Source organism: Gobio gobio (assembly GCF_949357685.1).
Source record: "Gobio gobio genome assembly, chromosome: 23".
In the NCBI taxonomy this organism is placed as follows: Eukaryota; Metazoa; Chordata; class Actinopteri; order Cypriniformes; family Gobionidae; genus Gobio; species Gobio gobio.
This window is the reverse complement of record NC_137119.1, coordinates 33,390,933-33,418,345: the sequence shown is the minus strand read 5'-3', so window position 1 is coordinate 33,418,345 and position 27,413 is coordinate 33,390,933. Positions and strand designations below refer to the sequence as shown.

At 41.9% G+C, this 27,413-nt stretch overlaps 1 protein-coding gene across 3 annotated transcripts in view; it reads right to left on the bottom strand.

The window, feature by feature from the left end:
* The window catches only part of plppr5b (phospholipid phosphatase related 5b), an 88,657-nt gene that overhangs the window by 12,963 nt on the left and 48,281 nt on the right, over positions 1 to 27,413 (bottom strand). For all 3 annotated transcript variants that reach the window (XM_079805613.1, XM_079805611.1, XM_079805612.1), the window contains exon 4: positions 12,084 to 12,260. In XM_079805613.1, the coding sequence (XP_079661739.1) occupies positions 12,084 to 12,260 (177 nt within the window). The remainder of the gene's footprint in view (positions 1 to 12,083; positions 12,261 to 27,413) is intronic.

Genomic DNA, 27,413 nt, shown 5'->3' with positions numbered 1-27,413 from the left:
TTGTGCCCGCTCCCTTTGATGCAGGTCCCCTTCGAACGAATTGGCATGGACCTCATCGGGCCATTAGAACGGTCAGCACGTGGGCATCGCTTTGCATTGGTTCTGGTGGACTATGCAACACGATACCCGGAGGCAGTTCCGCTCCGCCCTATTTCGGCGAAAAGTGTGGCGAGCGCACTGTTTTCATTAATCTCCTGGGTGGGAATCCCGAAAGAGATTCTCACCGATCAGGGCACGGCGTTCATGTCACGGACGATTCGCGAACTGTATGAATTATTGGGCATTAAATCGGTTCGCAGCAGCGTCTATCACCCACAAACAGATGGTCTGGTGGAACGATTTAATCGCACGTTGAAATCCATGATTCGTAAGTTCGTTCACGAGGACGCCAAAAATTGGGATAGGTGGCTAGAGCCTCTGTTGTTCGCTGTTCGCGAGGTCCCGCAAGCCTCCACGGGGTTTTCCCCTTCGAGCTTCTCTATGGACGCCAGCCTCGGGGGGTGCTGGATGTCCTTAGGGAGGCTTGGGAGGACGGACCTTCTGCGAGCAAAAATGAAATTCAGTATGTCCTGGACCTGAGAACAAAACTCCACACTTTGGGGCGGCTGTCAATGGAGAATTTGTTACAGGCTCAGGACAGACAACGACAGCTCTACAACAGAGGCACTAGACTGCGTCAATTTTCACCGGGAGATAAAGTCCTTGTATTACTCCCTACTTCGAGTTCTAAATTACTCGCGAAGTGGCAAGGGCCCTTTGAGGTCACACGGCGAGTTGGCGAGCTCAACTATGAGGTCGTGCGGTCAGATAGGGACGGGGCACGTCAAATCTACCACCTCAACCTCCTCAAAAAATGGTCTGAGGCGGAGTCAGTGATGCTTGCGACGGTAGTGAGTGGAGAGGAGGATCTCAGGCCGGAGGCAGTCCAAAAGCCTCAATCTATCGCTCTGGCCTCGGGAGGGGACCACCTCTCACCCTCGCAGCTCACTGACGTAAGTCGCTTACAAGCAGAATTTGCTGACGTGTTCTCGCCCCTACCCGGCCGGACCGACCTCATTCAGCACCACGTTGAGACGGAGCCGGGCGTGGTTGTTCGCAGCCCGCCTTATCGCTTACCTGAACACAAGAAAAAAGTTGTTCAGGCAGAATTAGAAGCTATGCTAGACATGGGGGTAATAGAAGAGTCCAACAGTGACTGGGCGAGCCCGATTGTTTTAGTCCCTAAACCTGACGGCTCGGTCCGGTTCTGTGTGGACTACCGTAAGGTAAACGCGGTGTCAAAATTCGATGCTTATCCAATGCCAAGGGTTGACGAATTGCTTGATCGGCTAGGTACTGCTCGTTTTTATTCGACGCTGGACTTAACAAAGGGATATTGGCAGATCCCCTTGTCTCCCATATCCAAAGAAAAAACAGCTTTCACCACGCCGTTTGGATTACACCAATTTATCACCCTTCCTTTCGGCTTGTTCGGGGCTCCTGCGACCTTCCAGCGTCTGATGGACAGAATTCTCCGGCCGCATGCTGCATATGCCGCTGCCTATCTAGATGATATCATCATCTATAGTGCGGACTGGCAGCGTCATATGCAGCACTTGCGAGCTGTCCTGAAGACGTTGAGAAGGGCGGGGCTCACGGCCAACCCAAAGAAGTGTGCGATTGGGCGGGTGGAAGTAAGATATCTGGGCTTCCACTTGGGACAGGGGCAGGTGCGTCCCCAAATTGATAAGACCGCAGCTGTTGTGACCTGTCCGAGACCCAAGACCAAAAAGGAGGTTAGACAGTTCCTGGGGCTAGCGGGATATTACAGGAGGTTTGTGCCTAATTATTCGGACCTCGCTAGCCCGCTGACTGATCTAACTAAAAAGGAGGTACCAGATACAGTTCAGTGGACGGAGCGGTGCCAGCAGGCTTTTACCCAGATAAAGGCTGCTCTGTGTGGTGGACCGCTCCTACAGGCTCCTAACTTTTCTCTCCCTTTTTCCCTACAGACTGACGCCTCGGACAGGGGGTTGGGCGCAGTCCTAGGAGGTGGAGGGTGAAGAGCGGCCGGTGCTGTACATCAGTCGCAAGCTCTCTAAGAGAGAGACGATGTACAGCACCATAGAGAAGGAGTGTTTGGCCATCAGGTGGGCCGTTCTCACCCTTCGCTATTACCTCCTCGGGCGGGAGTTCACCCTCTGTTCGGACCACGCCCCCTTGCAGTGGCTCCACCGCATGAAAGATACCAACGCGCGGATCACCCGTTGGTATCTGGCGTTACAACCCTTTAAAGGTCCCATGGCATGGCATTTTTCTATTATTGTATAGTGTTTCCTGAGGTGTACTTATATTGTTAGTATGATTTTTACATCATAAAATGTCATAATTTAGAAATAAAAGGCATTTTTTCTATAATGCTGTTTGTCCTGTGGCTGAATGCCCTGCTTCAAGAGGCGTGTCTGCTGTGAGACTTCAGTAAAAACGCCCACTGTTGTGATTGGCTGACATCTTTGCATTTTAAATGAGCGGAGGGGGCGTGGTTTAACGAGGCACGAGCAGGCACGAGTCTGCCAGAGACGGATGGACCTGAGTTCACTTCTCATCAGTTCTCAGCATGTCTCAGTTCAGGGTGAACTGTTGTAGTTACTAGCATATACTTCAGGTTATTAGTTTATTTCTAGTCGGAGGGGCTGTCACTCATGTCAGAAAGTTAGTAACTTTAGTAAATGATGGATCAGCGCTGACTCGAGACGCGAACCGTTTAGAACGATTCAGTCCGATTTGGTGAACTGGTTCGGTTCACTAAAAAGAACCGATTCAAAAGAATGATTCGTTCGCGAACCGGACATCACGGAGACGGTTGCGATTGCTAACAAAGTTATTTATTGTAACTACTGAGTTGTGAGAGCGCTGTCTGTCAGCGCGAGTTTATTGTGTTTGTATCTGAGAGTTCTGAATAAACACGAGTCCCAGTCACGCCGAGCCCGCCTTCATCATTATTACCAACTTTGTAACACATGCAATGTAAGTTACCATTACAGCGAGATGAACGAGTTAGTAAGTGTTGAGTATAGCATTATTTCTAGATATGTTCCAATTATATGAATAGCGTCAGTGACGCGCATTGAGTAACTTACACAGCGCAAACAAAGACACAACAGCAGTAATCGAATGTAATCCAGTTTATTGTGGGGAAAGCTGGCTAGCCTAGATATGCTCACGCTTACCCTCCTTCTGCTTAATCTCACGCCGCGTTTGGTGCCTCCGCTGTGGGCCAGATGCAGTACTGGGGGTCGGGGATGTTGAAGGCCGAGCTTCGGCGTATGTGAAGTTTACCTCTAAAGATTTGACTGCTGATGTTAAACAGAAAAGACTGTAAGCACATTTTAGAACAGATAGACGCGACGAGGACGTACAAAAACACTGACTCACAAGATAGAAAACACCGCTCTGTCGGGAGAGAGAGAAGCCGCAGTGTGTGCACGAATAATAAATAATTAGCTACACATAAGAAATCAATGATCACAGATCAGAAGGAACTGAAGAAAGACTTCTGTTTTCATTTGTACATCCAAACACTGAGAAACTGCCAGCGTTCACAAGCAATGATCTCTATTCTCTCGAGCGTTTGCATGGGCGTGCCAGATTCTCTGGGCGGAGGAAAGGGAGGAAACTGTTCCTGCTTGGACGTCAAACCAGGAGACTTCAGGATTGGCTCGTCTGGCCTGTCATTTTCTCAAAGGCAGAGAAAGACAGCCAGAACTCGGTTTTACACCGATCAACATTTCTATCCACTTGGGGACAAAATTCAGGCTAGGGGAACTCATATTAATGTTGAAATACCTCATAAAATGAAAATTTCATGCCATGGGCCCTTTAAGTTCAAGGTGGTCCACAGGCCGGGTGCTCAGATGGCTGTGGCTGACTTCCTCTCCAGGAGGGGGGGGGGGGGGGGGCTGCAGGCCGGATGGCTCCCCGGCCTGAGACGGGCGGTGGGGGTATGTGGCGGGGTGGGCGTTGTCCCGCGAGGTCTGTAGCGGGAGAGAGAGGGCGGAGCCGAGCGGTCGGTAAGTAGGTCAAGTGCAAATGACGAACACCTGTCTCTGATTGCAGTAATTGGCGTGGAGAGACCGCATATAAGCGGCTGCTGGGAGAGAGATGAGAGAGAGAGTTGGACTGAGACTTGCCGTGTGAGCTGCCAAACAGAGAGAGAGAGACTGTTCTGAACCGGAGTGATCAACTATAGAAGTGAAGAGTGAACATTTGTGTTTTGATACGCCCTCGTGCGTTGTTTATGTTTGTTTATGGGAAGCGTTGCTTAATAACGTTGCAAGTCCCAGTCACGCCGACCCCGTCTTCTTCCTTCCTGCCCAAGAGAACTACGAACCGCGTTACAGATAGATAGATAGAAAGAACAATAGTTGGATAAATAGAAATAATGACAGACAAACAGATAGAACGATACATACATAGACACAGAAACACAGGAGAGCTTTATAATAAATCTTTACAGAAACCCTCATTGTTGTGTTTTGCTTGCACAGCTTGCTGTATATAATTCTCCAGTCCAAATGTGTATGTGTATTTGTATGTTGCTGAGCATCTGCGTTTTCTGTCTTCTGTGCAAAAGCTGTTGATGACATTAATAAAAAGCTCCAACACAGCAGCCAAGGGCCAAAGTAGGTCACATATTCTGTTGGTAGTTTATATTCTGCTGTCATACATGCAGCTTCTGGATCTCCAGCTAAACAGAGCATGTTTGAATCACAAACCCGTCGTGGTATAAATGAGGCCGATATCTCATAGAGTGGGCTCCTTACGTGACGAGAAAGCTTAGCACATGCAATTTCAATAATTGTAGCGTGTCAGCTAATCACATGATTCTTTGTGCATTTCCTCCAACAAAGCGGCAGCTAAAAGTTTTCATAAATCACGATCTTAGTCGCCGGAGAGGATCCGTAATGGCCTCACAGCGAGGCTAAACACTTCTGTTTGACCCTCAAGACCAGAGGCTGATATGCTAGCAAGATTTTACATTTGCTAAAGTTGTCCTTTTCACAAAGCAATATCCATAGTTGCCACTAATAATGTGATAAATGAAATGATTCAGTCAAATTTGAAAGTTGACAATCTTTAAGCTTTCTAAACACAGCTACGCTCAACTTTCTCCTTTCTGACATGCCACCGAATCAAAATCCTCCAATACAAGATTTGAACCCCACACTGTTTGTTCAGCACCAACACGGCCTACTCCCAGAAAAATTAATAGCTGAAGCACATACATTTGCTATTTAAACAATGTGGCGTAGGACATTGCGCCAGGTGTATGATTGGGCCCTTGATGTCTGCTTTTTCTTACTTTTGTCTGGAACTTCAGGCAATTCACTGTGGCAAGCCAACCTAATCAGCAGCTAGCATGAAAAAAATCCCATACATGTGCCAAGAATCGGTCCTTCCAGACATTTCCGCATGCTCAGGATGGTGAAGAGAGCTTGGGATTTGCTACATTACATGCTGAATTTACCACAAGTGAAGTTCAATTTCATGGATTTCCTTTCAGGCTACCTTTTTATCCCAAAATATGGCATTCTTTCTAGACCAACTAACTCGATGCCAGTCCTTATAGAAACAAAATTTGCACCTGAAGGTCAGCAAAACAAGAGTCATTGTGCTTGACTGCAGTGCTCTAAAACCCATGGTATCTTTAAGGGGTTGGACTCAAGAGGACACAAATGCATTAGCATCTGCTCTAAGCTCCTGTGTCCTGAGAGGAAACCTGTATCATGATGTGCCCAGATGTGGGTGGAAGAAGGGTGAAATCCATCATCCTGCATTTGGCAGCTCTACACAACACAATTGGCTTTAAAGCAATAAGAGGCCAAGAGCACAGGGTCTGTATGTTGGCATGAGCTTAGCTGGCCCTCTAGAATGTCAGCATGTGAGCGGTTCTTCTACTTAGCTTCCCACCAGCCAACATTATCTTTTTCTATCCTGTTATTCTCGCTAAATGAGCTTTATGTAATTTGCTCTGGACTTCTGCCACTCAACTCCATGTTTGTCACTAGTGTTGGTTTTTCCAAAAAATGTATTCAGTCATCATTTACTCACCCTCACACAAAACTACTGTGAAGGATTCCCAAACATTTTGACCAGTGAGTTTATATGGCTTTTCTATTTAATTATGATTACTACATAAAATAAAAAAATAGATACTGTATTCATAAAAAAGCCATTTCTAGCAGATGACATTTTTGTTGTTCACAATATGTTAGCTATATATCAGTGTTTCTAGTTAACTAAAACTATGAAAAAACAGTTTTGTTCATTAAAATAAAGCTGAAATAAAGTAAATTATAAATATTAAAATTAGGGCTGTCAAAAGATTTATCGCGATTAATCGCATCCAAAATAAAAGTTTGTGTTTACATAATATATGTGTGTCTACTCTGTTAATTATTATTTATATATAAATACACACACAAGCATGTATATATTTAAGAAAAAAATATTATTTTTATATATAAAACATTTATATATATTATAGATTATATAAATGTATATACAGTATATACATGCAAATATTTCTTAAATATATACATGAATGTGTGTGTATTTATATATAAATAATAATTAACAGAGTAGACACACATATATTATGTAAACACAAACTTTTATTTTGGATGCGATTAATCGCGATTAATCTTTTGACAGCCCTAATTAAAATACTTAAAAACTAAAATAAGTGTAGGCTGAAGTACTAACATTACTAGAACAAAAAAAAGCTAAATAGAAATATTTAAAAAGGACAAAAAGGACATAACAAAATAATAATATTTACACTAAAATAAAAAAAGCTGACATAAAAATAAAAGCTAATTTAAATTATGGATAAATACTACATAAATAATAATATATAGGCTTGCTCATGACTATTCAAGATCGTTGTCCAGTGTAAAGTCTGCATAAAATCAGATATAGTCATTGAAACAAGGGAATTTTAAATGAATATTGAAATGTACATTTAACTATTTTACATATGTACTACAGCTGTCTAAAAAAAGAAATGTGCAAATAAAAATTCTTGACTTTTCCAGGCCTGAAAATTACATTAAAATTATTTGATATTTCCAGGTTGGAACCCTAAATATAGTGCACAAATGGACTGCATACTGTACATACTTTGGAACTTTTCAGTCTCTGTAACTCTCACTGTATAGAAAAGTTCAGCCAGGACATTCGGCAAAACATCTAATTTTTACGTTCCACAGAAGAAAATCATATAGGTCCAGTGTTTCCCACAGATTAGAAATCAATTTGTGATGGTGGGCGGGGGCATGGGGCGGGTGGAGGGGATGGGTTCAGTGATTGCCAAAAATATCGATTTCGATCTTGATTCAGTATCAATTCATATTTATATAGCCTACTGTACATATGAGGAAAAATAAGTTTAACTATTTTAAACTTTTCTTAAATTATATTTGCTCACATTCAAATAATATTCACTTTTGTGTGCTTATATAAGTATTATTCAAAATATTAGGATGTAAGTTATTAACTTTTTAAAATTTCACATTTAAAGAAATCTAGTGTTTATCATGTATAAATATTTATTCAAATGCAAAACCTAAAAATAAGTAAGAATATATGATCTGCAATACTTTGAGCAACTAGATACATATTATTTATTAGTACTGCATATTTATTAAAGAGCCATACAGGCCTCTTTGCATTGGAATTCTCTATTTTAACCTTAATTACTACACTAATTGTAATATAAATAATACAAAATATTTGAAGTGGTCATTAATGGACCACAATTATTGCACAAATAGTAGGCCTATTTAGTACAAAAAGATATCCTCAAAATATTCAATAAATATTATTAAACTAAAATATATAACATATAGGCTATTTAATTGAAAAATAGTTAAGGTGTATGGTCACATTTGACCACCAATGAGTATGATGTGAACAATTAGTATGAGGGCTAAATACAAGAATAATGTCAATGTTTATGTAACAATGTTGGGTCAAATCAAATCAAATCAAATCAAATCACTTTATTGTCACACAGCCATGTACACAAGTGCAACAGCAGGTGAAATTCTTGGTGCAGTTCCGAGCAACATAGTAGTCACGACATGACATGTACAACATTTAGAGCAGCATCAGATTACACTGATGCGCCCACAATTACTCACAGCACAGTAAACTCTACAATAAACAATAAATAATTTACACAATGTGAGTGTGGTTCTCACAGCTTTAACCAATATACACATACTTACAATATACATATACTTTAAACAATACTTTAAACAATATACACACTAAAACATACATTAAACAATATACATTACGCTATAATAATAATAATATACAATGTACAGTATACATTATTATTCACAGTAGAGATCCAATGTACAATAGGTGCTATATGATAAATAATAAATTATAATAAATGTGTATATAATGTGTGTGTATCTACAGTGGGTTGTGGTGAGTGATATTCTGTCCAGTGTGTGTTATGATCCTGATGGATCAAGAGTTCAGGAGTCTAATTGCTTGTGGGAAGAAGCTGTTCTGGAGTCGGCTGGTGCGTGTTCTGATGCTGCGGTACCGTCTGCCTGATGGCAGCAGTGAGAGCAGCCCATGGCTCGGGTGGCTAGAGTCTCTGATGATCCTCTGAGCTCTTTTCACACACCGCCTGGCGTAAATGTCCTGGAGGGAGGGAAGCTCACCTCCGATGATGCAGCTGGCCGTGCGCACTACCCTTTGCAGGGCTTTGCGGCTGCGGGCGGTACTGTTGCCGTACCAGGTGGTGATGCAGCCAGTCAGCAGGCTCTCTGTAGTGCTGGTGTAGAAGCGTGTGAGGATGTGGCGGCTCATTCCAAACCTCCTCAGCCGTCGCAGGAAGAAAAGGCGCTGATGAGCCTTCTTCACAACGGCCTCGGTGTGGACGGACCATGAGAGTTCCTCTGTGATGTGGACACCGAGGAACTTGAAGCTGCTGACTCTCTCCACCGGTGCTCCATCGATGGTGATGGGGCGGTGTTCTCTCTCATTCCTCCTGAAGTCGACCACCAGCTCCTTAGTCTTGCTGACGTTGAAGGAGAGGTTGTGCTCCTGACACCACCGTGTCAGAGTGTGCACCTCCTCTCTGTAGGCCGTTTCATCATTGTCAGTGATGAGACCTACCACCGTCGTATCGTCAGCAAACTTGATGATGGTGTTGGAGCTGTGGGTTGCCACACAGTCGTGTGTGTACAAAGAGTACAGGAGTGGGCTGAGAACACAGCCCTGAGGGGCTCCAGTGTTGAGAGTCAGTGGTGAGGAGATGTTACTGCCCATTCTGACCACCTGGCGTCTGTTTGACAGGAAGTCCAGGATCCAGCTGCATAACAGGCTGTTTAAGCCGAGAGCCCGGAGTTTAATGTCAAGTATGGAGGGCACAATGGTGTTGAATGCTGAGCTGTAGTCTACAAACAGCATTCTCACATATGTGTTCCTCTTTTCCAGGTGGGAGAGAGCAGTGTGAATAGTGGATGAAATGGCATCATCAGTGGAGCGGTTTTTGCGGTATGCAAACTGCAGTGGGTCCAGTGAGGGGGGGAGAACAGAGCAGATGTGGTTTCTGACTAGTCTCTCAAAGCATTTGCTGATGATGGGGGTCAGAGCAACAGGACGCCAGTCGTTTAAGCAGGTGGTTTTTGCTTGCTTCGGTACAGGAACAATGGTGGACGTTTTGAAGCATGTGGGGACCACAGACAGGGAGAGGGACAGGTTAAAGATGTCCGTGAAAACTCCAGCCAGTTGGCGCGCGCACGCTCTGATGACGCGGCCCGGAATGCCGTCTGGACCCGCGGCTTTACGGACGTTCACCCGCCGGAAGGATCGGGTTACAGATACGGAGAGTGCACTAACCTCTGTATCTTCAGCCACGAGCTCTCTCTCCGCGAGGGCGGTGTTAGTTCCCTCAAAGCGAGCATAGAAGGTGTTTAGCTCGTCCGGGAGAGAGGCAGCGGTGTTCACGGTGGAGTTTGTGTTCCCTTTGTAGTCCGTGATGATGTTAATTCCCCTCCACATGCTTCTAGAGTCGGTGGTGTTGAACTGTCCTTCAATCTTGTCCCTGTACTGGCGTTTTGCTGCTCTGATGGTTTTCCGGAGGGCATAACTTGCTTGTTTATGCTCCTCCGCATTACCGGAGTTAAAGGCGAAGGTCCGCGCATTGAGTGCCGCGCGAACATCCACATTTAGCCACGGCTTCTGATTGGGGTACAGCCGTATTGTTTTGGTCGGAACAACGTCTTCTACGCACTTCCTGATGAAACACGTTACGCTATCGGCGTAGACCTCGATGTCGTCATCAGAGGCCGACCGGAACATCTCCCAGTCCGCGTGATCAAAACAGTCTTGTAGCATAGAGTCCGATTGGTCCGACCAGCACTGGATGGTTCTGAGGGCGGGTGCTTCCTGTTTCAACCTCTGCCTGTATGCGGGCAAAAGGATGATGGAAGCGTGATCCGATTTGCCAAATGGTGGGCGCGGGAGTGATTTGTAACCATCCTTGAAGGGAGAGTAACAATGATCCAGAACTCGGTTCCCTCGTGTGTTGAAGCTAACATGTTGGTGGTATTTGGGTGCGATGCGCTTGAAGTTGGCTTTGTTAAAGTCCCCGGTCACAATAAACGCAGCCTCAGGATGCGCGGTTTCCTGCTCACTCACTGTCCTATACAGTTCCTTCAGTGCCCGGTCTGTGTCGGCTTGTGGGGGAATATACACAGCTGTGATGATGACCGCTGTGAATTCCCTCGGTAGCCAGAATGGTCGACACATAACCGTGAGAAATTCCAGATCAGGAGAACAGAAAGACTTGATAGAATGTACGTTCCTCTGATCACACCAGGATCGGTTGATCATAAAACATACACCCCCGCCTTTGCTTTTCCCGGAGAGATCTTTTTCTCTGTCCATCCGATGCACGGAGAACCCCGTGGTTTCGATGGCCGAATCTGGAATCTCAGCGGACATCCAAGTTTCTGTAAGGCAGATAATGCAGCAGTCCCTCGTCTCTCGTTGGAAAGAGATCCGTGCTCTCAGCTCGCAGAGTTTTTTGTCCAGAGACTGAACATTTGCCAGTAAAATACTGGGAAGCGGGGGTCGGTTTGCGCGGCGTCTTACTCTGATGAGCAGGCCGGCTCTGCTTCCCCTTCTCCGGCGGCGTTTCCGTGGTCGGGCCGCCCAAACAAAAGGATCCGCTGCTGTGTTTGTAAGCAGCGGTTCGTCACTGGAGAATTTAAAGTCCGGTTTTCGGTGTGCGATTGCCGAACCAATGTCCAAAAGTGTCTGTCTGTCGTACGTAGTGAGGCAGACAACATCCAAGACAAAAAAAACAAAAACTATAAACAGAACAAACAAAAAACTACAATGTTTCAGCAGAGCTTGCGACGTTGCGGCCATCCTCGGCGCCATCTCGACTCGACTACTCGTCTATCATCACTCTCCATAATAAAATGCTCCTGTAAATGTGGTTGACGTAATAATCAATGCACACTATGCTGTACTGTACCAAAACCTGCTGCAAACACCTGTACAGTGAAACTGTTGTGTATCCGCAGCTTAAGCCATTCAAATGTATTGACAGCGCGGGTTTGTTTATAACTATTGAGCGCTCCGCGCGCGCCGGAAGATGAGAGCAGGTCGCAACTCTGTTTTTCAACGCCTCTGGCTTTAACTGTTACACATTAGCGCCAAAACACTATTTATTGTTTGCATTTAGTATTACATTTTAAAAGCTTAGACTTTAATATCAAAAGCAGGTTTGAGAGAGAGAGAGCGAGAGAGACGCATGAGTGACAGAGAGAGATGGAGGGAGAGCGGGGGAAGGAAATGAACAAACACGCTGCGTGTTTTTAAATAGCGTTAAACAGTTAATGAATAACGACGCGCAATATGTGGCGGCCGGTGTTGATTCTGTGGCGCACCGCCACAAATTAGTCGATGTGTGGGAAACACTGAGGTCAGGAATGACATGGTGTTACATAATATGTTTGCAAAGAGCCTAACAGAAACACACAACAGGAAACTGATGAAAAACTTACTAGAAAGGTGGCGATGGCCACACCGATGATAAACCCGGCGATGACGTCAGACCAGTGGTTTCGATACTCCGCCACCCTGTTAATACCTGTTAGAAAGGCCAGGCACATCAGGCTCAGAGACATGACTGGTTTAGCCAGACGAGTTCCTTTGGCTTTCACTGTGAATGTAATGTACATCTGAAATCAGAGAAAACAAATGACAAATAATATTAAAATAATAAATGACTTGATATAATTTTTTGATACTCAGATATTACATTAGCCAGACAAATTGTCCATATTTGACTACTGAACATATTTCTGTTGATGTTAATTCATCCATACAGTAGTCCATATTTGACTTATATAGCATATTACAAAATCATTGACTCTTTCAGATGGTAAATGGACTGCATTTATATAGCGCTTTTAACAGACCAATGGCCATCCAAAGCGCTTTACACATTGCCTCACATTCACCCATTCACACACCGACGGCGGTGTCAGCCATGCAAGGCGCCATCCAGCTCATCGGAAGCAACTGGGGTTAGGTGTCTTGCTCATCGACACCTCGACACTTAGTCAGGTGGAACCGGGGATCGAACCACCAACCTTCCGGTTTGTAGACAACCTACATGAACCACTGAGCCACTGCCGCCCCAGATATTACATTAGCCAGACAACTGTCCATATTTGACTTCTGACCATATTTCTGGCAAAGAGTCTATGAACTTGAACTTTCTATACATACTCATTGACTCTATACATACTCAGAGACAGTAATTCAAATGTGACCGTCTGACCATATTTCTGGCCTAGGAGTCCTTACTCATAGACTCCTTCTGATGCAGACGTCAATATAAATGCATCAGGATATTCAGGCCACATACGTGAATCTTCCTCCTCCCAAAAGGAACTAAGTCCTAGGCCTGTCACGATAACTACTTTTTGTTTTGCGATATATCGTCCCAGAAATAATTGCGATAAACGATATAATTGTCATTTTAAGACTATTTTATGCCACTGAATATATAATCCTAATATAACAGAATAATAATGCAAGTAGACCTACACACTTTCAAATGACAACCTTTTAATTCTTTAGATCATGGAAATTAAGGGTAAAAAATATATTATCCTAAATAAAAATGAAAAAAATTTAATAAATAGTAAATAAACATTTTCCCTTGTGAAACGGCTTTAACACTCGTCATTCTGCGTTGACATTTATATGTGCACTGGAACAGGGGATTGCGACTTTGAAATCAAGTCCATTTGGGCTTATTCTTCCAAACTGTCAGGAAAACACTTAACGCCTCAAATGGCTCCTTTTTTTTCACCTGTCGATAACCGCTCTGTGTATGAAGGAACTGCCCGAGAACCACTTTCGCCTCCGTCACGGAAAACATACAAGATGACAGCACAATCGATTAAAATGTATCATGTAAACATAATGGCCGATATATTGCATCACAACAAATTATTGAGGTCATGTACATATATTGTGCGATATATCGACATATTAATTTTTGCGACAGGCCTACTAAGTCCCATATAGGGTAAAGAGAGCCTTACAGTGACAGAAACTGTTGTTATGGGTACTTCCTCAGGCGAATGTGACTTCTGCTTGCAAGCATCTATTTGTGACAAGATGAAACTGTGTGCTCTGACTAACTTATCTAACTTCTGTGGTTACCGGAACGTTTTTGAAAATGTTGTTGAAACGTTTGATGTACAAGACCCTCCTCAACCTTTTGTTTTGATGTCCTTTGGGTGTCCCCCACGATCCATCAGTAATGCACAGACATATCAGATGGAAAAAACATAGAAACAAAACACAAGGAAATGCACTAAAAGAGTCCATTTGCACATTTTCACATATGCAGGCTGAGAAAACAAAGATTTGAGGGTAGAGCACCACAATATAAAAATAAAATCAATCAATGTAAAATAAAATCAATGTCGCCTAGTGTGAAGTGTTTACATTTTTTTATCTGTAAATTGTGAACACCCAAATGTTCTGCTCAAACAAATAAAGGGAACACTTAAATCACAGTATACCACAGTGGCGGCTGGTCAATAGAGGGCGAAAGTGCGCGGGCGACACAGTCACTCCGACTCCGCCAAAACCTTGCTAGGATGATCAGTTTCATAGAGATGGCAGCAGTTTAACCAAATTCTTTCATAAGGCGTTCTATGGAAGATCCCGAACCAGACCAACGCGATTTACAAATCCAGCAGCAGGCCAGTGACAGGACGCAGCTGCACTTGGAGCTCCACGCGCTTGTTATGAGAAACGTAGGTGGCTGCTGGATGTGTTGTTAGCAATGCCCTTTATTGCTTTCCCTGTCTTTTATTTCAAAGTGTCGGTACTGAAGTTTTGTGGACAACAACGGGGGTAAGAGACCTCAAATATCTAACTGAACAATGCAAACGTCATGACACTACTGAGATGACGGACTTTAATCAGAGAGTCATTGAGAAATTTGCTGGCCAGAAAGAAAGGAGAGCAAAATGTATGTTCAAGTAGTCAACATGCTAGTCTGTTGTGTCTGTTTTCTTTTGTTTTTCATTTCCTCATTCAATTATATGTGGGAATGAATTTAGTCAACATGCATCTTGATACTGACGTCCTCTAGTGGGTCCTGTGCTCACAGCTCAGCTCTGTGCAGCTCGATTGGCATTTGTATTGGCACCAGTATTGGCAAGTCCGCTATTGGCACCCCTTTCTCTTCACGGATGAGAGCAGGTTCAAGATTCAAGATTCAAGATTCAAGAGTTTTATTTGTCACATACACAGTTATATACACAATATACAACTGGCAGTGAAATGTAAACAGGTCCGCTCCATGGACAGTGCAAATAACAGTTACAAGAAATTAAATAGAAATAGAATAAAATTAGAATAAAAAGTATTAACATAAGTAGAATTATAAATAAATCAAGTTAAGATAAAAATAGGAAATAAGATAAAAATAAAAATATAAAAAAATATGTGGATATGATAAGTGAGATAAACTGTAGACTTAAAAATAAGTGGTTAACATAAAATATATAATATGTATATATAAAGAAGTATAATGTGCAAGGTTTATTACAGGTTGTTACGCAGTAACAATAGGGACGTAAAGTGCAGTGCAATTGCAGTATGTGGATGTTAATGTTAAAAGACTGGATGTTTATGTGTGTGCGGGGGTGAAGTGAGTCACGTGACTGAGTTCAGGAGTCTGATGGCCTGGGGGAAGAAACTCCTCCTGAGTCTTTCAGTCTTTGCCATCAGGCTACGGAAGCGCTTACCAGATGGCAGCAGGGTGAAGTGAGAGTTTGCAGGGTGATTAATGTCTCTGATGATTTTAGTAGCTCTACCTCTGCAGCGTTTGGTGAAGATGTCCTGCAGAGACGGGAGAGCTGAGGATAAGCGCACCACTCTTTGCAGGGCTTTGCAGTCGTGACTGGTGCTGTTCCCGTACCACGCTGTGATGCACTGAGTCAGGACACTTTCTATCGCCCCTCGATAGAAAGTTTTCAGGATGGCTGGTGAAACCCTGAATTTCCTCAGCTGGCGCAGGTGGTACAGTCTTTGCCTGGCTTTTTTCACCTGTGTCTGGATGTGTGTAGTCCAGGTCAGATCCTCGGAGATGTTCACACCCAGGTATTTGAAGCTGCTCACTCTCTCTACCGGTGTCCCGCTGATCATGAGAGGGGAGTATGACCGATGCTGTCTCTTCCTGAAGTCCACAATCAGTTCTTTGGTCTTGTTAACATTCAGAGAGAGACAGTTGTCCTGGCACCATGATGTCAGTTGCTCCACTTCGTCCAAGTATGCCGTCTCATTGTTGTTGGAGATGAGACCCAGGACAACAGTATCATCAGCAAACTTGATGATAGAGGTGGAGCTGTGTGTGGACAAACAGTCATGGGTGTAGAGAGAGTAGAGCAGGGGACTCAGCACACAGCCCTGTGGAGCTCCAACACTCAGGGTGATGGAGGTGGAGGTGAACTGGCCTACTCTCACCGCCTGGGGTCTGCCAGTGAGGAAATCTTCAATCCAGAGGCAGAGAGAAGAATTCAGGCCTAGATCCAGGAGTTTGTGTGTTAGCTTAATGGGAACTATGGTGTTAAAGGCTGAGCTATAGTCAATAAATAGCAGCCTGACATAGTTCCCACTTTTGCTGTCGATGTGAGTGAGGCAGGAGTGAAGGACGTGAGAAATGGCATCTTCAGTCGATCTATTGGGACGATAGGCAAACTGAAGAGGGTCCAAAGTGTCAGGAATGGAGGAGCAAATGTTGTTTTTAATGAGTCTCTCAAAGACCTTCATGACTAAAGATGTGAGAGCCACTGGACGATAGTCATTTAGGCAAGAGGGTTCACACTTAGCACATGTGACAGACGTGAAAGAGTCTGGAGATGCCGTGGGGAATGTTATGCAGCGTGCAACATCATCCAGCATGACCGGTTTGGCGGTGGGTCAGTAATGGTCTGGGGAGGAATATACTTAGAGGGTCGCACAGACCCACACGTGCTAGCATCTAAAGCCGCCAAGTAGCACAACAGACAGTCCAGGAGCTCACTGTTGCCCTGATCCAGGTCTGGGAGGAGATCCCCCAGGACACCAGCCGCCATCTCATCAGGAGCATGTCCAGACGTTGTCGTGTGTGCACACTGGCACGTGGGGGCCATACACACTATTGACTTACATTATGAGTTGCTGTGATGAACTTAATGCAAGTTGGATCAGCCTGTAAATTCAGTTTTTAACATTGGTATGATGGTGTGATTTTGAATCCAGCCCTCAGTGTGTTGATGATTTTGGTTTCCATTGACGGTTGTCACATAATTTTGTTCTAAACAAATTATAGAATGTATATAAATAAAGATTTTCAAATGGAATATTTCGTGCATTGAGATCCAATGTGTGATTTAAGTGTTCCCTTAATTTGAGCAGTATATATCAGTATATATTATGCAGTCCTATTTGAGGGTGTGTATTAATGGTCGAGGCATGTCACTGTGTATGCGGGTCAATGACAAATAAGAAAAATTATATATTTTTTTAAGATAAAAAAATAATAATTTTAAGCAAAAGAGTTTTAACCAAAAAACTTATCCAAACAATGGTTTTACAGCTTTTAAGACAGCCTTAATTCATTATTAAACAAGATTTCTGATTTTACCACCCAGAAAATGTCAGGTGGTGCGACCGTATATTCATTTAAAATAATATACATATACAATATACATATGAATTATTGTAAAATGCATATCACATGGTAAATTCCCTTTCCCTTTTCTATGTATTGCCATTTTAGTCCAATTCATATCGTTCAGAACAATTTTCCATAAGGAGTTTTTATGTTTTTTTCATTATATAACGGTTTACATTTATATTTCTTACTTCAGTTTGCAATTGCAGTGGGAATTGATACTTTTAAATGTAAATTTGCTGGTCGCACCACCTGACATTTTAGGTCTTTGAAACACCACAACTCAAAAAGTCAATTGAATTTCAAAAAAATTAAAAGAGTATCTTATAAAGGAAATACTGTAGATCAATTTTATATGTGACATGTATTTATTCATTTTTTTTTTTAAGGAAAATAATGAATTCGGACACAAAAAATACATGTCATGTCATTGACCTATGTATGAGTGTGTACGTTTTCTAAGGGAGGCTCATGAGGAGGTGAACAGCTATCCAACACACATTTAGATCAGTCAGGCAAAGAGAAAGTGCCCAAAACAAGCCTGTCTATCCAGAGGGAGATTTGTGTTGCGACTTTGAAAGTCACGTCATAGCAGAGTGAAAGAGAAAGTGTGAATAAATGTGGGACAGTCCTGCCGACTCATTCTGGAGTATGCATGTGTGTCAGCGCTGAAGGTCGTAGATAATCAGTCATCGCTCCTGAAGAAACGCCACACAAAGACAGTAATTGTTACCTCGCGCAAGTCTGAGACACTACAGCACCGTCTCTCTCATACTCTCACTCTTTCAGTGTCTCTCTAGTATTTAAAGGTCATTGTCACATTGTGACCTGATTTTATTCTGTCTGAGGAGTTGAGGTGGGCAGGCATTTTTGGTGTCCTCAAATCTCAATATGCATGAATCTGTTTTTAGAGAACCAGACAGATCAGACAGAATAATGAAGACTCAATCATATATAAAAAAAAATTGTAATGCACTTTCAATGGACGTCTATGTGGCAGGGCATTCTGGAGCTCATATTTTCGTTATAGCAGTTATATAGTGTTATTTAAGCAGTAAAGTCTATTTAACACTCACTTAGTCAATCTTTAAAAACACTAATTTATTAACTATGTAAAATGTAATATTTAGAAAAACTCAAAATAAATATCAATTTTTCATAATGTACATTATAATGTTGTGATGTCTAGACAGTTGTGCTGCTTAACATTTTGTGGAAATCATGTTTTTTCAGGTATCTTTGACCAACAAAGTTCAAAAGAACAGCATTAAATTGTTCAAAAATAATTTATTTAAGAAAATGTCTGTGTATCACTAATATGTTCTTAAAATAACACACAAACTTTGAAGTATGTCAGACTACAGAAGTAAAATGGTTTGCGAGCACTGTTGCATGTTGACTCTTCACATGTCCTACATTTTGCATGCGTGATTCAGAAGCCAGTTGAGTCCTCAGTCATCTGCCTTCAGGGCTACTGTCAAAAACCATGTAGTCTTTTTGAATCCAACAAAACATCATCTTTCAGGTCAAGGGCAGAGCCCCTGGACTGCCTGAAAGCTGCTCAAAGTAAGTTGTCAAAATATCAATTTTGCACACTGTTGCACAGCCGTGAACTTCTTCCCCGAGAGATACTTTGTGTCATTTCTGTCAGGTCGACTGGCCATCAGCTGTGATATACTCTTATTTACATCATCTGATTCTGAAGACATAAAAGGCATTTTTATTGTATTTGTGACAGCTATCATGTTCAGGATTGAGAACGTCACATTAAAAGAGTATTTGTTCAATGACTTTATCAAACTCTCTCAGTTTGCCTGAAGAGTTTTTGGTGAAAGTCAATCTCATCCCACGGGACTTTGACAAAGTCATGAAACTCTGGGCTGACTCACACAATATCCCGCCAACTATTCCGACTTCATTACCGCCTCATTCATTCTTCAAAAGTCAAAAAAAGTGTTAATATGTATTTGCAGCTCTGTTCCAAAACGTAGTGAGCTCCTCCCTTCTTAGACTGCGAAGTGAAATTAATCCCTATAAGAGACAGATTCGATTGGCTGATCTTTAGAACTTCACATTTTTTTCACATTTTAAAAAACTGCATTCTACATGAACTACTCCTCTAAAACAGCTTAAAGCTGTTAAATACCTACACACATGACCAAATTATGGAAATCTACAATTGGGACTATTTTATCAATGCAAAACACATCGGATGAGCCTCCTTTACAAAATAAAAACAGTTGGAACCGGTTAGCCTTTCTCTAATTAATCACAGTGTTAAAGAGAAAGAATTTAGCCATCTCTTGGTTCTGCAGAACATACAAGCTCTACACTTCCTGCCCTACATACGCAATGTGATTTCTCTGCTCATTTGATTGGAGAAGCACGTTCGTTCAAAGACACCTTGCAGGAAGTCAAAATTTCAAAGCTCTCGGTGACACAGTAAAGCACATCGTAGACACTCACTAATCAGACTCCTCTTGTGTCTACATTAATAATCAAACCTCTCGGGACACCGTGATTCTCTCAGAGTTCTAGTCATCAGGGCTCGACTCGACTAACAGCTGGTATGAGATATTCTCACTCCCTACGGAGTGAGATTTCCTTGTGGGCCTGGTGCACATCTGCAGCAGTGTCACTGATGAAAAAGAGGGCTAAACCCAGCCAGATGCTCATTACTTGATTTTTGGATTCTGTCCTTCATAGTCTGCTCGCCTGTATGGGACGTCTGGCATGCTAACCGGGTCATTGTAGCTAATTTAAGAATTAAGGGAGGCCATAAAAGTGGTGATTAAAATGGGAATGAATAAGTAAAGCTCATATGTTATCTAAATTTCGGGGTTGGATAGTGTTTGATTCGCAGCCCATTTCTAAAATGATTTGCGAGATGTATCATTCAGCAAAGATAAAGAATTCTGTTTTAATGGGCTTTTGCACAGACAAAAGACAAAAATCAAAAACATTTTGCCACACTGTAAAATTGCGACTTCTTTTTAGAAGTGAGACGTGAGATTCAACTCGATTTTTTAGTTTAAAGGGGTGGTAAAACACATTCTTTTGAAGGCTTGATTGTGTTTGTGGGGTGCACTGTAACATGTGTTCATGCTTCGTTTTTAAAACAATTGCATTATTTTTCATATATTTGACCTTTATTCTACACTGCTCTGTCCCTCCTTGTAAAACGGTCTGATGGTTTCCGGGTTGTATGAAGCCAGTCCCTCAAAAATACGCGATGGGCTCAGATTGGTTAGCTGGCCCAGTGTGTTGTGATTCGCTAACCGCAGTGCACGTTTATCGGAAACGCCACGCCCCTTACCAGTAAACTGTGCTTTGGTTAGTATTAGAAACAATGCCGTCAATAAAACCATACCAATCTGAGCCCGAATCAGACCCAGAACATTTTAGTGAAGATGATCGAGCAGAACCTGTTCAACCAGTTCAGTCCTCAAGAGTAAAGACACATTTTACTTTCGGTTTTGAATTAGCGCCAATTCGGCTGCGGGTTGCTTGAATTGTGGGTTCATTAGCCTATTATTTTTAATGAAAAACACAACAACAAAAATGACAAACTCCCCTAAATAGGCGCTTTTACGTTTCGCTTTGAAACCAAATCTTTCGCAATCATCTCAGTCAGCTCCTCACTCTTAAATCTGATGAATGACTCCAGCCGCTGCCGAGACTCACGGTCAGATCCTGCTTTATTAAGCAGATACGTTCAGTTTTTATTTGTATTGTCTGTTCTCTAACTGAACTAAATTAATTTATTACTATAAAAAAATCAAAAAAGACGGTGGGCGGTGCCACGGTGGGCAAGTGATGTAACCGGTGTTGAGTCTGGACACCGGTAACACCGGCAACACCGACTATCGTAGCAAGCCTACTGGATGGTCATATACCTTTTAACCGCTAGATGGGGGAAAATATCACACAGTGTAGATTTAACGTTAGGTGTTTGTAACGTTAGGTGTTCGTCGGATAACGTTAAGTATGAATGAGCATTTAACAGACTGGTTTGCAGAACAGCGTTGTCATCTGTTTACTTCCTTGCTACAACGTACAATTAACGTATTACAGGAAAACACATCGATGAAAAATAAATCAGACTTACAGGTTGTGGCCCGTAAACAGCTTCTGTTTGTAAATCCAGCTTTCAGGACAAGCCGTTGTGCGAATTCTGCATTGAACTCGCGAAGATTGTGGAAGTTTTCCTCCGTGAAATGTGCAGCGGGAGCCCCGCGCACGTCGTGCATCCACGCACTGGCAGTGTTTGTCTCGCGCAGCTGACGTTGTGCAAATCCAGCATTGAACTCGCAAAGATTGTGGATGTTTTCCTCCATGAAATGTGCAGCGGGAGGGGCGCCCGTCGTGCATGATTCACACTGGCAGTGTTTGTCTCGCTGAACCGCTCATGAATGGCAACGGACGAATATTGTCCATTATGTCACATTTTCCAGTCTTCTCCTCCGACCCTGTCTGTCTCGTGCTTTATGATGGCCAGCATATATCTGAGACCTGTTCCCCTCTGTCTCATACACACGTGCATATAACATGCTGTATGTTAAACACCCATCCCCAGACCTGCAATCCGGATGAAAATAACAGTGTTTCGTTGGCATTGCAGCAACACCACTCCTGCCTATACCACAACAACAGCGATACAAAATGGCCTCACCCCCCCTTATTTAATATTCTCGGAGGAGGGGTTTATGTAAATATTGGGACTGGTGATGTCACCAACCCTGGAGGAATGTCTGTAGTCGCCTGCTGGCCGTTTGCTGTAGTCCTTAGAAATGGATTTCTTTAAAAGCAAATATCTCCCTTTGCTTTAAACTTTGAACGTTGTAACTTTGCAGATGTTGTTTATGCTCAGGCAGCAACATTACACGCTAGCTAAAGTTAGAATAGTGAAATCGTGGTTTACCACCCCTTTAATATATTTTAAGTTGAAATGACTTGTACTTCTAATTTGATCAAACTTAATTTAAGGCAACAACTGAAGTTTATTTTTTAAGTTGAAATAGGTGGAATATTTTTTACAGTGCATATAAAACTTACATTTGTATTGTTTGTAGTAAAATCTATCCATTTAGTTGCTCATAGTCTCAACAGCAAAAAAAAAAAAAAAAAAAAAAAAAAAAAACGATTTGTGGCTTGAAATCTGATTGAAACATGATTTCAAACCTAAACTGATTTAACATCTGATCTGAATGTGTTTTAGGGTCCTATCATACACTAGCGCAATGCGGTGCAAGGCACGACTCAAGTGTTTTTCGCTAGTTTCAGCATGACACAGTTAACATTTTCACGTCCAGCGCCAGGTTATTTAAATAGCAAATGCATTTGCGCCCATTTATGCATAGCGGTGCTATTTTGAGGCAACTGAAATCGACTGCGCCATTGACTTTAGACCAGGTTTTTGTGGGTCATGGCACAGTCGATTTCAGTTGCCTCAAAATAGCAATATTTTTTTGTTATTTAAAGAGTGGGTTAGTAATATGCGCTTATGGGGGGGTCACAACGGGTTCCTCACTTGCTCAGCAGCACACAAACATTTTTAAATATGAAAAATTAAAGGATTAAAATGTAAAAGATTATTATTGTGTACATAAATATAAAAATGCCTACATGTCATATGCTCAGGGAGCTTTGGTGGAATCTGGCTTGTCCCATAGATGGTCTGCTTGCGCGCTTTAAAGGATTAGTTCACTTTTAAATAAACTTTTGCTGATAATTTACTCACCCCCATGTCATCCAAGATGTCCATGTCTTTCTGCAGTCAAAAAGAAATTAAGGTTTTTGAAGAAAACATTCCAGGATTTTTCTCCATATAATGGACTTCAATGGGCTCCAAATGGTTCAAGGTCCAAATGACAGTACAGCTTCAAAGGGCTTTGAACGATACCAGACGATGAATAAGGGTCTTATCTAGCGAAACGATCAGTTTCTGCGAGAAATCGAGCAGTATTTATGCTATTATTTTACCTTTGTCTCTGAGCTCCGCCATAACTTCCGCTAAGTGAGGTCAAAATACGAGCATGGTCATAGATGTATACGTAGATGCCTCATTAACGCCTGCACGGATCAGTAGAATGAGGAATCTACAATCGATATATCTATGACCAAAAATCCTGGAATGTTTTCATCAAAAACCTTAATTTCTTTTCGACTGAAGAAAGAAAGACATGGACATCTTGGATGACATGGGGGTGAGTAAATTATCAGCAAAAGTTTATTAAAAAGTGAACTAATCCTTTAACCTTGCACACGAGCAGATCCGTTTCCTCGCTAGAGAAGCATTCAGTTTTTACGCCATGTAAACAGCGAATCCGCCATGGTGCAAGCGCAACTGGATTTTAAAGGGAATGGGAGATGAGACTCTGATTGGTTTATTGCACGTTATGCCCAAAACACACCCATGACTCATTAAGAGAATAGGGACAACCCTTTTTTCCCTTCGTTAAACTAGCAAAAGGGGATTTGGACATGCCCTAAGTGCACTTGCGACGTGCGCTTTAGACCATGTGCTCAGATCGTTAAAATAGGGCCCTTAGTCCGAATGGTCAGATCAGACTTCAAGTAGTTTGTTTCCTCATTCGGTATACAATGATTTTTACAAATCACAACCACAAAAATTCAGAAAGATCAGACTTTTCAGATCAGATTTTAAATGATACACAAAGAAATCTGTTTACTTTCAGTATAAACAAAGCCTCATTCAAAACCAATTGAGTCACCAATTGATCCCACAAGAGAAATGTCCAGACACAACCTTTAAATTGACATGAAATCTTTTCACACCAATCCAACTCTCATTTCCTTTCTCAATGGCAACACTTCCTGCAGATTGCTGATAGACAAAGCAACCACAGCGTTCATGGGAAAAAAAAGTTACCACTCTCTTCTGTTGCCTATTACATAGAAAAAGTCCTTGGCATAAATGACTGTGTTCACGCTATAGTGCTTTGCACCACATCTGTGCTTGATCAGGCTATGGACAGAATCCAAATGAAGCTCCTGTGAATTTGCATCTGCATTTCAAATGCAGTCTTGCGTGGTGCCATCTCTCATGGATGCACTCAAGATAAGCCTGCTTCATGACGATCACAATAAAACGCAGAGATATACATATCAATGATTCACACTGGCCATTAAAAATTCAAACCTGCCAAATACAATACAATGAACAAGTGGCGCTTGCTGTAAGAGGAGCCAAAATCACCTTCATATGACCGTTGTATTTAAACTACAGCTCAAAGGCAAAAGCAGATTGACGGTTGTCACTCTACATCACATTCATTAACGGAGGTGAGTGTGAAGAGCAGCAGAGGATGTGCTGTGAATATCCTTCTTGAAGAACTTCAAAGCTAATGACTTTCTAAGACAGGGATAGCTGCAGGTGGTAATGGATTAATGGGCATGCGAAAGGTACACAATGCTACAGGCAGCTTTCGCAACCAATTTTAAAGACCTTTTGGCATGCCTCTACCTTTCGGCATGCCCATTACTCCGACATAGAGATACCCACACATGGACTTTCTAAGGACTCGCAGATGACATTACAGGGTCCGTGTTACATAATGCTTTTATGGAGGAAAAGTTGGACTATTTTTAGAGCTGCAGTCCCTAAGTTTTGCCTCTTTGTTGACATCTCTGTTTGAAACCTGCAATTGCAGTTATTTGCGGAATTATCATCTTTACGTGAGTTGTGCATCGGTGGCTCCTCAGCACGGATTAATCTAATGTACTTCGGAAATCACAGATTCTACGTCTCGGAAGTAAGACTAAAATAAGAATTTTCATCAGAAAATGTCATCTGAACAAGCAAGTAACATATCTGCCATTTTTGTTCTGACCAACTGAGAATAAAAAAGCATTACAATAAATCGCGCTACCAAAGGTGTTTAACGACCGCTTAGCTCATATCACATCAAACCATGCAAATTATAATTATTGTTATACCTTGTTCTCAAATTGTTAATGTTAACAACATCAGCATTGGGTGTGTTTAGTGTGTATTAGCGTTACCTGTAGATTTCAATTTCTGTACAGTCTAATCTTTTGCTTTTGACTACGGGTGAATCTACAGTTGTCACTGATGATTGTCGTTTGTAACTTTCTGGATTACGATCCACCCTCAAAATTTTAAAACATTTAATTATTCCAGCTGCTGTGAGAAAAGGCTATAAATGATCCGCCACCTGCAGCATCCTCACATGCGATACTAATACTAGATGGACTCCTTCTTTATGTATTCAGACGTGGCAAAATAATGCAAAGACGAACAGAGCCATGCTCGAATTTCCAGCGGAAAGCAATACCACTCAAATTATAACACGTTATTGCAAGCTATTACATCTGGCTGAGGTAAGGAGATTGTTTTGAACACTGGCTGGTTATGTACTAGCTCAAATTTATTTTGGATAATTTTTTACCTAAAAAACATACGGACTGCAAATTTTACTTGGGGTGCCTTAAAATGCAAGGTTCGGTGTGGGACACTCAAAAAACACACAAGACAATGCAACAGCTAAAGACATTTGTCAGCATGTGTATAGTAGTGCTTTAAAACGGGATACATTTAAAGACACAACTTTTCCAAGAAAGGTTTACCATGGAAACAGTCTAACAGCTAAAGTACAGGATGTTAATTAAACCATCACAGCTAAAAATATCAAAACAACAACTCTGCTTTCTTAAGGAAGATATATTTAAAGACACTTTTTCAAGAAAGTTTTACCATGAAAACAGTTTCTCAGCACAGCATGTTAATTAAACCATCACTGCAAAAAAAAAGCCAATAAAAGCGTTCAACAAAGCATCAGCATCATTTCTTTAAAAAAAAACAATAGTTCATCAACTGAAAAAAAGTAGAAAATTGCCTTGATCATTTTTGAAGAATTTTAGATGTTTGGTGCGTTTAAAAAAAGATGATTCTTCTAGTCAAGGTATGTATTGAATGGCTACAAAATAAAATTATTTCTACATTACGGTTCAACAGAGATTATCTCATTATAATATTCCATGTTGCTCCAGGGGGATTGTCCCTGTAATAAGTGCACTGCAAGTCGCTTTGGATAAAAGCGTCTGCCAAATGTAATTATAAAAAAATAAAAGAGACGTAAAAGGCTTAAAAACAAGCTTAAATGACATGGTTGCTTGAGCAAATGTGTTTTTATCTCATACTTGCTTTTGTTAAAGTTTTAGTTCACCCAAAAATGAAAAATCTGTCATTAATTACTCACCCTTGTGTCGTTGCAAACCCATTAGACTTTCGTTCATCTACGTAACACAAATTAAGATATTTTTAATGAAATCTGAGAGCTTTCTGTCCCCCCGTTGACAGCCTACGCAACTACCACTTTCAAGCCCCAGAAAGTTTGTAAAGAGATCATTAAATAATCCCATGTGACATCAGTGGTAGCAATTTTATGAAGCGAAGCGAGGGCTTTGTTTGTCCAAAAAAACATAATTTACCACATGCGTCGTGGTGCTCCCGTAAACGCCCGTGGGAGGTTAATATTTGGTCAATAAAGAGGTAAATTGTGTTTTTTTGCACAAACAGAGTACTTGCGTCGCTTCATAAAATTGAGGTTAAAGCACTGGAGTCACATGGTTTACTTTAATGATGTCTTTGCTAGCTTTCTGGCGCTTGAAAGTGCTAGATGCGTAGCTGTCAATGGAGAGACAGAAAGCTCTTAGATTTCATTAAAGTCCCTGTAAAGTCAAAATTAAATATGTGTTCTGAGTTTGTCACACCACGGACAAATGTGTTATTAACCACACAGCCAAATTTGAATCATAAAAAAAATCCGCCAAGTAAATAAAATAGCTTATCAAAATCTTGAGAAAATAAGCAGCATTCTCTGCTCTCAAATGCTGGGGGCGTGTCCGCTGTCAGCGCCGAAACCACGCCCACTCGCGGTAAAGGTGCCGTAAGCAAGCGCACAAGACAACACTCACGGAGTTCACGACGGCACCAGATGTCGCCGGGACGGGAGAATGAAGGCCCAGGCGGGAGATAATCGGTTCGGCCCCATTCTGCGGCGGATTATTAGTGAATTCCAGTTGTCTCCGATGAAAGTTTGTAAAACTATCCGGTTTAAAGTCACTGCAGAGGCAGTTCTTCAACGTCTTCAACGTTAGC